The following is a 13702-nucleotide window of genomic DNA, read 5'->3' as shown; positions in this document are numbered from 1 at the left end:
ACGAAATTTCAGATTTGCTTGCCCGAAATTGTTTTCATCGGTTTGGCTTCTACCACTTCGTAAAATAATCAACGGCCACTACCAGAAACTTTACGCCCCCAGGTCCTACGGGGAATGGCCCCACTATGTCGATTGCCCATTTGCAGAATGGCCATGGAGACATGACCGATATCATTGGATGTCGCGGAGCCTTGCTTACCGGTGCATGAAGCTGACACGACTGACATTTGCGTATCACTTCTGCAGCATCTTTGTACATTGATGGCCAGTAGTATTCGAGCCGCATTATTTTGGATGCAACTGTTTTGTGTCCTGAGTGCAAAGCGCACATTCCCTCGTGCACTTCCCGTATGATTGATTCTGCTTAAGTTGGATTAAGACACCGCAAATGGGGTCCCAAAAAAGACTTTCTGTATAGAATTCCCTTGTCTAACAAAAACATTGATGCTTTCATCTTAATTTTTCTTGCTTCAATTGAATCTATCAACAATGTACTTTTGTTTAGAAATTCTACTATTGGTGTCATCCAACTCTGCTCCTCTTCTTCGACTACGACTGATACATTGTCTTCCTCAATAGATTTTACTTTAACTTCCTTAACCCAAATTTCTTTCGTAAAATGGCTGAATGTTAAGGCAGCTAACTTAATAAGTGCGTCCGCCTTTTTGTTAAATGTTCTTGAAACCTGAGTTATCTGGAATAAGTCAAAGTCTACCGCCAGATCTTGCACAAGTTTTAGATATTTTTGCATTGATTCATCATGTGCCTTAAATATTCTTTTGAATTGGTTTGCAATCAACTGCGAATCAACATATACTGACAGTTCTTTTACCTCCAAATATTTTACTACTCGCATTCCAGATAACAATGCTTCATACTCAGCTTCATTGTTTGTGACGGGGAAGCTAAATTAAAGCGCAAAGGTATATTTGTAACGACCCTGGTTTTTCCAACGTTATTTATTAATAATTATTATTATTAATACGTGTGATTAATCGAATGTATGTTATTACATTTACATGTTGCTTTGATTGCCCGTACTTGAACTTTAAATGCCCGAAACGTCTTTGTGACACTCGGAACTTGTACGAATAATATTTTAAGATATTATTTACATTCATGATTAATTTTATTGATCATTTTAATTAACTAAAGCTATTAGTTAGTTACTTGGGCTTAACTTGGACTTTTATTGGATTACTTGCTAACTACTTGCAACTTGGGCCTTTTAAGTGATGATGGACTTGTGTAAGCCCACCCTACTTATGCTAATGGACATTTAGCCCAACTCTTTCAACATGTAAGTATTAGTTTAAACATGAACTAGCTAGTTAAAGGCTTTTGGAATATAGTTGGCTCACTATCCCCATGCAACCTATCCTTTTAACCAACTTTAAGCCTCTTTACATGTTATTATCCACCAAACTTCTTCCTCCCCCCTTGTTTTCTGCTGGCCAACGGTTTAAGGCCCCATTAGGGGTGCCATTTGACTTCATTCTTCACTTCATACACTCTTGTTTACTCTTCCAAAAACACACACACACTTTACTTGCAATTTTCTTCTCTCTTTTTCTCTCAAGTTCTTTGTTCTTTGTAAGTAATTTGAAGACATTTCTTCTTCTTCTTTCTCCCTAAAAACCGTGGCCTTTTACCCCTTAAACATCATCATCAATTGTTGTTTGTTTACTTGTTCTTACTTAATGTTTGAATACATGTAGTTACTAGTTATATGTTACTTACTTTCTAACTTTCAAGAACAAACTTACTAGTTTGATTTCTTCATCTTTATCTTGTTATAACAAGAACATTCAAGAACATAATCTATCTAGTTATGTTCTACATATTTTGTTTCAAAATAACTAAAGTTCATAGTTGTATAAACTCATTACTTGTAGTTCTTGAAGTAACTTTGAAGTTACTTCACTTAAAGATCAACTTGGTTGAATCTTTAAAAGTATGAGCAACTATGAATCATTTTCTTGTTTATTTAGTTTTCTACTTTATTTGTTTCAAAGATTTAAAGTTTATAATCTTTATAATTGTTACTTGTGTTCTTGTTTGTTGTATGTTACTAGAATACCACCTTCATGGTTGGTTTAGGCTTATCATTCATTTTTATTTATTTCTTATTGTTAGTTGCTTACTACACATTTGAACAGGGACATGAAACCAACAAGAGCTTACACTTTGGTGCAAGTATCATGGATCCAACACTTGGTTGTGATCTTTCTTAGTGTTCATGAACTTGTTCATAAACTTACATGTAACCTTGGTTCATCAAACACTTACAACACTTGCACTTGAGTTATGATGGACAAACCTTGGTCAAAATGATGTTAACACATCAACGAGTTGTACACTTGAAGCTATACGCATCAAGGATGAGAACCGTGATGAACATCAAGCACCGAGACAACCGAAACTCTCCAAAACCCACTGTTCTGTCCAAAACCTACTGACCTGATGCTTCTGGAACAGACCAGTAGACCTGGGCTGTTCTAACCTTGATTTTTAGATAGAACTTTTCGAGTAGATAACTTTTCATATAGGACTCGTCTTAATCCGAGTTACGGTTTAGGATTTATGGCCCTCCGATCGTTACCATGTCCTTTAACGTTGTGCAGAAATTTCTGACCTACTCGCACTTAGACCGTCGCCACGGTCAAACCAAGACGAGTTTGCTTCTGTAAATTTTACCACACTTAAGGGACTCATAGACGGAGCCATGACCACTGGTCTCACCTTAATTCAGTAAGGGTAGAGGCCGTGGTGACTGACCGAAGTCAGCCTTTGTTTTAAACGACTTTCATAAACGAGTCTTACTTGTTACCTTTTGTTTAATGATGATTGATGATGACCCTTATGACCTTAATTACGTACTTGTAAACCTTTTGAGACGACTTATTGACTTAGTGCTATTTGACTTAGGTTGAGGACGTTTGGACCGTTACTTGCACACCACTTTCCGACTACTACCTTACCATTACTACTAATCATTGTGAGTTATAGCATTCCCTTTTTACTTTAACTTATTTTGGGAACTGAGAATGCATGCGGATTTTATGTTTTACATACTAGGCACGAGTACTTAAACTTTATATATGTGTGGGTTATATAACGGCAGAAACATTCCCTTTAGCTCGGTAACGTTTAATCATTGGTTTTTGAACCGTGAACGCGAATCTTAGATATGGATCCATAGGGTTTGACATCCCCACTCGGGCTAGTAGCGCTAGCATTTAACGAGTGTTTAATACTTCGAGGTTATACGCACTTGCCAAGTGCACTTTAAGGGGGTACATTAAACGTTAAGTTAGTTACCGGGTGCCCACGGTTAAGCATATACTTTTACATACTTTTGAAACGCTCGTTGTAGCACTGAAATCTCGTGGCCTACTTACATTACTGTTATACTTAAACTATAGCTCACCAACCTTTGTGTTGACCTTTTTAAGCATGTATTTTCTCAGGTGCTTGAAGTCGCTTCCGCTATCTTACTAGTCGTGCTGTAGAACCCGCTGCCTAGAGTTGTTATCGCATGACTACTTATGTTGCATTCAAACTTTTTACTTATGAACTTATGTTATGTAACGACCATTATGGTCACGTACACTTATTTAATACTTCTACTTAGCGAAGCATACTTTTGGTTTGTAAAACAATTGACGTATGTTATGACGTCACTTTTATTTATGAATGTAAACTCTGTTTTGAAAACGCATATAGTACTTAACCTTGTAATGATCCTGTTGATGATGGTCCGTACATGATGATTTAGTACGGGGCGTCACATTTGGTATCAGAGCATTGGTTGTAGGGAATTAGGATGCATTAGTGAGTCTAAGACCGACCCGAGTAGGATTCACTAATAGGGCTAATCTACAACTTGTTAGTTTACTTGTTTCCGCTGAACTTACTGCATGCTGCTGCTTACTGTTACTGCTATATGCCGTATGCTACTACGTGATTTCATTACTGCATGCTATTACTTGCTTTCGATTGCATGCTAGTTTCGTACGATTACTGATATTGCCATGCTACTTATTGTTATACATGATTTAAACTGTTGGCCTATTATTTGCTTGCTTTATGACATACTGACATGGAAAATTTATTTTTCCTTGTTCAGATGTCGGACGTTCCACCTACTGACATCTCGAGCGGCTCAGGCCCCGTTGTTCCACCCACTGCTGCACCTGTTGCTGCTGCTGCTGCTGCCGACATTCCGGCCCCGACACCCACTGGCGACCCCGGCGCCTCTAGTTCTGGAGCTAGCTCTAGTGTGCCTATCCCGGCGTCTTCTTCCAGACCCCTGAGGCAACTGGCTCGCATTGGCGGCATGGAGATCCCCGCGGAGTTCGGGGAAGGTCCCTTCCGTAATCACTGGCGCACACCTTGCCGACGCACTGCCGACGGCCGCTTAGCCGTGATTACGCCAGGCCGACACCGACAGATGTTGGCCGCTTTCGGATATGTTGAGCCACCCGCACCACCACCGCATGATTCAGACGACGGTTCTTCCACCGATGCTTCTTCAGACGACACCTCATCTGACGACTCCAGTGATGAGGAGGATCCCGCTGACCGACCGATTCAGGCACCTTCTACCCCGCCGAAGAAGCGGTATCGCTTCGCTGGCATAATTCCTGGTCGTACTGTCACTGACGCTTATGGTCGGCGTCGTAGGATCAATGCACGTAAACGGCTGGTGCCGTACCCCGCCGATCCACAGATATTACCGTCTCCACCCAGAGCCGGACCATCCACTTCAGCACCACCGGCTCCACCTGCACCGCCAGCACCACCTGCCCCACCATCTTCCTCTAATAAGGAAATGAGGCGGGAGATTGAGATTCTCCAGACTCGAGTTACTGAGCTCGAGGAGCAGTTGACTCATGTTTTGGACATCTTGTACCCACCATCGCCGTAGGACTTTGTACTAGATTCTGTATTGTAATCTCTTTTGTAATTTCATATTTCACTTATGTAATGTACGAACTTATTGTAATGTATGAACCTATTATCATTAATGAATGGAATTTGTGTTGCTTACTTCTTGCGCAAGTGTTCTATTTACGTTATCATCTCATGGTTTTGTGGTACCTATATCTGCTTGCGTTATTTAATCAACATGTGTTGTGCTGTTTTCATGTTGGTTGTTATATAATGTACTATTATTATTTGCATAATGGATTTTGACTTGAGTCAAAATGTTTGTATAGAACATCATGGCCAACGGGAGATCTATTCCCACCGCGGCACAAATTGAGGAAATGATTAACGAGCGAGTCGCTGCTGCACTAGCCGAAAGACCACCCCAAGTTCCACCACCACCGCCTGTCAATCCACCTGTCGTCCGAGATGGGTGTACTTACAAGGAATTCCAAAACTGCAAGCCACACTACTTCAGTGGCACTGAGGGACCCGTCGGTCTCACCAGATGGTTCGAAAAATTGGAATCGGTATTCAGGGTTAGCAATTGTTCTGAGGCTAACAAAACGAAATTTGCATCTTGCACTCTGTCTGATGGCGCGCTCACATGGTGGAATACCATGGCCCAAGCGAAAGGAATTGATGAGGCGTATGCTACGCCTTGGGAAGAATTTAAATGTGCTATGATCGAGGAATACTGTCCGAGAACCGAGATTCAAAAGATGGAAATCGAATTTATGCAATTGAAAACCGTAGGGAACGACCTTAACAGCTACAACCGTAGGTTTTTGGAATTGGCTCTTATGTGTCCAACCATGGTCACCCCCGAATTTAAGCGTTTGGAGAAATACTTCTCGGGACTTCCTAAGTCCATCAAGGGTAATGTTACCTCATCCAAGCCACCAAGTGTTCCCAAAGCAATGCGCATGGCGCATACTCTCTTGAATCAAATCATCCTTGACGAGCCGGAGAAGGCTAAGTTCGAAACTGTTAGTGGTGAAAAGAGGAAATGGGACAACAACCACAACAACAACAGGGGTAGGAACTATGATCAAAACCCGGCAAAACGACATGAAGGGTTCAGGCAAAACAACAACATACACAACAACAACACCAACCCCAACAACAATAACCGCACCAATCCGAACTACAAAGGAACCTTACCACAATGCAATAGGTGCTACAAGCACCACACTGGGTATTGCAATGTTATCTGTGAGAAGTGCCAACGATCTGAACATGTTGGCAAGGATTGCAAGGTTACCACTTTGAATGTGAAGCCAAACCACAACAACAATGGGCCTAAGAAGTGTTATGAATGTGGAAAGACGGGCCATTTCAGAAACGAGTGTCCTAACAAGCGTAAGGATGGTGGACCACCACGTGCTAGAGCCTTCAATGTTAATGCAAGGGACGCTCGCGACAACCCCGACTTGGTGACAGGTATATTCAAGATCAACAATCTTTTAGCTTCTGTCCTATTTGATACTGGTGCCGATAGGAGCTATGTGTGTAGACATTTTTGTGATAAGTTAGATTGGTCGTTAGTTCCTTTGAAGGAAAGTATGCTGGTCGAGGTCGCCAATGGAAAACTTGAAAAGGTTGACCATATTAGTCGTGGAGCTATTATCAACATAGCTGGTGCAGATTTCGAAATTGATTTGATACCTATCAAACTGGGAAGTTTCGACGCAATCGTCGGTATGGATTGGTTGAGCAAGATAAAGGCCGATGTTATCTGTGGAGATAAAGCACTTCGCATACCACAAGGAGATGGCGAACCACTGGTTATCTATGGAGAGAGATGTACCTCGAAGTTGAACCTCATTAGTTGCGTGAAAGCGCAAAAGATTATGAAGAAGGGACGCTTTGCTGTCCTAGCACATGTGAAAGCAGTAGAAACTGAGGTGAAGAACGTGAACGATGTGCGTATTGTGAACGAGTTTTCCGATGTCTTTCCCGAAGAACTGCCTGGATTACCGCCACCGAGGGCAGTAGAGTTTCAGATTGACTTAGTGCCAGGAGCTGCACCTGTAGCTCGCGCACCTTATAGACTCGCACCTTCCGAGATGCAAGAATTACAGAGTCAACTACAAGAGCTATTAGATCGAGGGTTTATCCAACCAAGCTTCTCGCCTTGGGGCGCACCTGTGTTGTTTGTAAAGAAGAAGGATGGATCCTTCCGTATGTGTATCGACTACCGTGAACTAAACAAATTGACTATCAAGAATCGATATCCTCTTCCACGAATTGATGATCTTTTTGATCAACTACAAGGATCGAGCGTTTATTCAAAGATCGATTTGCGATCCGGATATCACCAGCTGAGGGTGAAGGAAAGTGACGTGATGAAAACTGCATTCAGGACCCGTTATGGTCATTATGAGTTCCTCGTGATGCCATTCGGTTTGACAAATGCCCCTGCCGTGTTCATGGATCTCATGAATCGTGTCTGCAAGCCTTACTTGGATAAGTTTGTTATCGTCTTCATAGATGATATCCTCATCTACTCTAAGAGCGAAGAAGAACATGAGCAACACCTTCGGCTAGTGCTTGAACTCTTAAGACAAGAGCAACTTTATGCCAAATTCTCCAAGTGCGAATTTTGGTTGAAGGAAGTACAGTTTTTGGGTCATGTTGTGAGCGACCAGGGTATCAAAGTTGATCCCGCCAAGATTGAAGCCATCAGCAAGTGGGAGACCCCCACTACTCCAACGCATATTCGCCAATTTCTAGGTCTCGCCGGTTATTATCGAAGGTTTATCGAAGGATTTTCTCTGATTGCGCGTCCTTTGACCGCACTGACTCACAAGGGCAAGAAGTTCATTTGGGAACCCACACATGAATCAGCATTCCAAACTTTGAAGAAGAAGTTAACCTCCGCACCTATCCTATCGCTTCCTGAAGGCAGTGACGACTTTGTTGTTTATTGCGATGCATCAAAGAGTGGTTTTGGTTGTGTACTGATGCAACGATCAAAGGTTATTGCCTATGCCTCCCGCCAATTGAAGATTCACGAGCGGAACTACACTACACATGATCTTGAACTTGGAGCCGTTGTCTTTGCACTCAAATTGTGGAGACATTATTTGTATGGAACTAAGAGCACTATCTTCACCGATCACAAGAGTCTCCAGCACATCTTCGATCAGAAGCAATTGAATATGAGACAGCGTCGATGGATCGAGACGCTCAACGACTACGATTGTGAACTCCGTTATCACCCTGGCAAGGCCATTGTTGTAGCTGACGCTTTAAGCCGAAAGGAGAGGACGGCACCTCTCCGTGTTAGGGCTCTGAACATCACCATCCACTCGAACCTCAACAACCAGATCAGAGTAGCCCAAGTTGAGGCTCTCAAGGAGGAGAACATATCTCACGAGCATTTGAACATACTTGTCTCTCGATTCGAGGTTAGAGAGTCTGGACTCCGATGTTATGCCGGAAGAATTTGGGTACCTTACTATGGAGATCTACGAAGCCTGATACTTGATGAAGCACACAAATCGAGATATTCGATTCACCCCGGTGCAGGTAAAATGTACCACGACCTTAAAGAACAGTATTGGTGGCCGAATCTTAAGAAGGACGTTGCAACTTATGTTGGGAAGTGTTTGACTTGTTCGAAAGTTAAAGCCGAACATCAGAGACCTTCTGGGTTACTTCAACAGCCGGAAATCCCACAATGGAAGTGGGAAAGGATCACAATGGATTTCATTACTAAGCTGCCGAAGACGGTGGGCGGATGCGATACTATTTGGGTTATTGTTGACCGCCTCACCAAATCTGCACACTTCCTAGCGATGAAGGAAACTGATACAATGGAAAGACTTGCTCAGCTGTACATCAAAGAGGTTGTATCTCGTCATGGTGTACCTTTATCAATCATCTCCGATCGCGATCCCCGTTTTGCTTCCAGATTTTGGCGTTCTTTGCAAGAAGCCATGGGAACTCGTCTTGACATGAGTACTGCTTATCATCCTCAGACTGACGGGCAAAGTGAACGAACGATTCAGACCTTGGAGGACATGCTGCGTGCATGTGTCATTGATTTTGGAAAGGCCTGGGAAAGGCATTTGCCACTCGCCGAATTCTCGTACAATAACAGTTATCACTCTAGCATTAATGCTGCACCTTTTGAAGCATTGTATGGTCGTAAGTGCCGATCTCCTATTTGTTGGGCCGAAGTAGGCGAAAAGCAAATCACCGGACCCGAGGTAGTTCACGAAACCACGGAGAAGATCGCTCAGATCCAAGCTAGACTTAAGACTGCCCGTGATCGCCAAAAGAGCTATGCCGATCTTAAACGGAAAGACTTTGAATTTAATGTTGGTGATCGTGTAATGTTGAAGGTTGCACCTTGGAAAGGTGTGATCCGTTTTGGAAAACGTGGAAAGTTGAACCCACGATACATTGGTCCATTCGAGATCTTGGAACGTGTTGGACCAGTTGCATACCGTTTGGATCTACCAGCACAATTGAGCTCAGTTCATCCTACCTTCCATGTGTCAAACTTGAAGAAGTGTCTTGCTGCACCCGAACTCATCATACCATTGGAAGAACTTACCATTGATGACAAACTCCACTTTGTGGAGGAACCTGTTGAGATTATGGATCGTGAGATCAAAACTTTGAAACGCAACAAGATTCCGATTGTACGAGTACGATGGAATGCCAAACGAGGACCTGAGTTTACTTGGGAACGAGAGGATCAAATGATGCGGAAATATCCTCATCTTTTCCCGACTCCTCCATCTACTTCAGCTTAAATTTCGGGACGAAATTTTCTTTAACAGGTGGGTAATGTAACGACCCTGGTTTTTCCAACGTTATTTATTAATAATTATTATTATTAATACGTGTGATTAATCGAATGTATGTTATTACATTTACATGTTGCTTTGATTGCCCGTACTTGAACTTTAAATGCCCGAAACGTCTTTGTGACACCCGGAACTTGCACGAATAATATTTTAAGATATTATTTACATTCATGATTAATTTTATTGATCATTTTAATTAACTAAAGCTATTAGTTAGTTACTTGGGCTTAACTTGGACTTTTATTGGATTACTTGCTAACTACTTGCAACTTGGGCCTTTTAAGTGATGATGGACTTGTGTAAGCCCACCCTACTTATGCTAATGGACATTTAGCCCAACTCTTTCAACATGTAAGTATTAGTTTAAACATGAACTAGCTAGTTAAAGGCTTTTGGAATATAGTTGGCTCACTATCCCCATGCAACCTATCCTTTTAACCAACTTTAAGCCTCTTTACATGTTATTATCCACCAAACTTCTTCCTCCCCCCTTGTTTTCTGCTGGCCAACGGTTTAAGGCCCCATTAGGGGTGCCATTTGACTTCATTCTTCACTTCATACACTCTTGTTTACTCTTCCAAAAACACACACACACTTTACTTGCAATTTTCTTCTCTCTTTTTCTCTCAAGTTCTTTGTTCTTTGTAAGTAATTTGAAGACATTTCTTCTTCTTCTTTCTCCCTAAAAACCGTGGCCTTTTACCCCTTAAACATCATCATCAATTGTTGTTTGTTTACTTGTTCTTACTTAATGTTTGAATACATGTAGTTACTAGTTATATGTTACTTACTTTCTAACTTTCAAGAACAAACTTACTAGTTTGATTTCTTCATCTTTATCTTGTTATAACAAGAACATTCAAGAACATAATCTATCTAGTTATGTTCTACATATTTTGTTTCAAAATAACTAAAGTTCATAGTTGTATAAACTCATTACTTGTAGTTCTTGAAGTAACTTTGAAGTTACTTCACTTAAAGATCAACTTGGTTGAATCTTTAAAAGTATGAGCAACTATGAATCATTTTCTTGTTTATTTAGTTTTCTACTTTATTTGTTTCAAAGATTTAAAGTTTATAATCTTTATAATTGTTACTTGTGTTCTTGTTTGTTGTATGTTACTAGAATACCACCTTCATGGTTGGTTTAGGCTTATCATTCATTTTTATTTATTTCTTATTGTTAGTTGCTTACTACACATTTGAACAAGGACATGAAACCAACAAGAGCTTACACTTTGGTGCAAGTATCATGGATCCAACACTTGGTTGTGATCTTTCTTAGTGTTCATGAACTTGTTCATAAACTTACATGTAACCTTGGTTCATCAAACACTTACAACACTTGCACTTGAGTTATGATGGACAAACCTTGGTCAAAATGATGTTAACACATCAACGAGTTGTACACTTGAAGCTATACGCATCAAGGATGAGAACCGTGATGAACATCAAGCACCGAGACAACCGAAACTCTCCAAAACCCACTGTTCTGTCCAAAACCTACTGACCTGATGCTTCTGGAACAGACCAGTAGACCTGGGCTGTTCTAACCTTGATTTTTAGATAGAACTTTTCGAGTAGATAACTTTTCATATAGGACTCGTCTTAATCCGAGTTACGGTTTAGGATTTATGGCCCTCCGATCGTTACCATGTCCTTTAACGTTGTGCAGAAATTTCTGACCTACTCGCACTTAGACCGTCGCCACGGTCAAACCAAGACGAGTTTGCTTCTGTAAATTTTACCACACTTAAGGGACTCATAGACGGAGCCATGACCACTGGTCTCACCTTAATTCAGTAAGGGTAGAGGCCGTGGTGACTGACCGAAGTCAGCCTTTGTTTTAAACGACTTTCATAAACGAGTCTTACTTGTTACCTTTTGTTTAATGATGATTGATGATGACCCTTATGACCTTAATTACGTACTTGTAAACCTTTTGAGACGACTTATTGACTTAGTGCTATTTGACTTAGGTTGAGGACGTTTGGACCGTTACTTGCACACCACTTTCCGACTACTACCTTACCATTACTACTAATCATTGTGAGTTATAGCATTCCCTTTTTACTTTAACTTATTTTGGGAACTGAGAATGCATGCGGATTTTATGTTTTACATACTAGGCACGAGTACTTAAACTTTATATATGTGTGGGTTATATAACGGCAGAAACATTCCCTTTAGCTCGGTAACGTTTAATCATTGGTTTTTGAACCGTGAACGCGAATCTTAGATATGGATCCATAGGGTTTGACATCCCCACTCGGGCTAGTAGCGCTAGCATTTAACGAGTGTTTAATACTTCAAGGTTATACGCACTTGCCAAGTGCACTTTAAGGGGGTACATTAAACGTTAAGTTAGTTACCGGGTGCCCACGGTTAAGCATATACTTTTACATACTTTTGAAACGCTCGTTGTAGCACTGAAATCTCGTGGCCTACTTACATTACTGTTATACTTAAACTATAGCTCACCAACCTTTGTGTTGACCTTTTTAAGCATGTATTTTCTCAGGTGCTTGAAGTCGCTTCCGCTATCTTACTAGTCGTGCTGTAGAACCCGCTGCCTAGAGTTGTTATCGCATGACTACTTATGTTGCATTCAAACTTTTTACTTATGAACTTATGTTATGTAACGACCATTATGGTCACGTACACTTATTTAATACTTCTACTTAGCGAAGCATACTTTTGGTTTGTAAAACAATTGACGTATGTTATGACGTCACTTTTATTTATGAATGTAAACTCTGTTTTGAAAACGCATATAGTACTTAACCTTGTAATGATCCTGTTGATGATGGTCCGTACATGATGATTTAGTACGGGGCGTCACAATATTCTTCTCCCTCTGGACTTTTTAGGACTATGTCTGCCCCTGCGCCTTCTGGTCCACAAGCCCCATCTGTGTGCATCTCCCACAACTGTTCGGGCGGAGGTGGTATTTCTTTTGATTCATGCGAGACTTCGATATCTCCGGTTGTTTAAGCCAAATAATCTGCCAGAACTTGCCCTTTTACCGCATTTCTTGGTGAGAAGCTTATCTCATGCTCTCCCAATTCAATAGACCATTTGGCCATGCGACCATAATTTTCTGGTTTATAAAGCACCTGCTCAACAAGTATCAGCGAATGTAAATTTGCTAGAAATTATCAAGCATTTTTATGTTTGTGGACAACACATTGTTGTTCGTCATACCTGCTTTATTGGCTGATCTGTTAGGACCATTATTGGATGTGCTTGGAAATATCTCCTTAAGCGTCTAGCCATATGCACGAGTGCATAAACCAGTTTTTCAATTGCAAGATAGTTTAATTCGCTCCCTGTTAAGGCTTTGCTAACAAAATATACAGGCATTTGTACCTGTCCGCATAGCATAATCATATAATTTTAAATGTCTACTGATTGATAATTAGCAATTTTTAAGTTTATAGTGTGTACCTGTCCCCTGTTGTAGTGACCCGAACTTTTCCATGTTTAGATATATATATTAAATGAAATTGTTATTTACATGATTAAGTGTTTCCAACATGTTAAGCAATTAAACTTGTTAAGACTTGATTAATTGAAATAGGTTTCATATAGACAATTGACCACCCAAGTTGACCGGTGATTCACGAATGTTAAAACTTGTAAAAACTATATGATGACATATATATGGATATATATATATATATATATATATATATAGTTAACATGATATTATGATAAGTAAACATATCATTAAGTATATTAACAATGAACTACATATGTAAAAACAATACTACTAACTTAATGATTTTGAAACGAGACATATATGTAACGATTATCGTTGTAACGACATTTAATGTATATATATCATATTAAGAGATATTTATACATCATAATATCATGATAATATAATAATTTAAAATCTCATTTGATATTATAAACATTGGGTTAACAACACTTAACAAGATCGT

General features: G+C 40.4%; 1 protein-coding gene across 1 annotated transcript; it reads right to left on the bottom strand.

The window, feature by feature from the left end:
* Positions 1-364: 364 nt before the first annotated feature.
* LOC139875439 (uncharacterized) lies at positions 365-1496 on the bottom strand. Its single transcript, XM_071862775.1, has 2 exons — positions 1408-1496; positions 365-905 (listed from the first exon to the last, which is right to left on the bottom strand). The coding sequence occupies exons 1-2, from the start codon at positions 1494-1496 to the stop codon at positions 365-367; spliced, it is 630 nt and encodes a 209-aa protein (XP_071718876.1).
* Between the last annotated feature and the right edge of the window lie 12206 nt (positions 1497-13702).

Source organism: Rutidosis leptorrhynchoides, chromosome 11 (assembly GCF_046630445.1).
Source record: "Rutidosis leptorrhynchoides isolate AG116_Rl617_1_P2 chromosome 11, CSIRO_AGI_Rlap_v1, whole genome shotgun sequence".
Classification (NCBI taxonomy): Eukaryota; Viridiplantae; Streptophyta; class Magnoliopsida; order Asterales; family Asteraceae; genus Rutidosis; species Rutidosis leptorrhynchoides.
The sequence above is the reverse complement of the archived record's forward strand: the minus strand, read 5'-3'. Positions and strand labels throughout refer to the sequence as shown.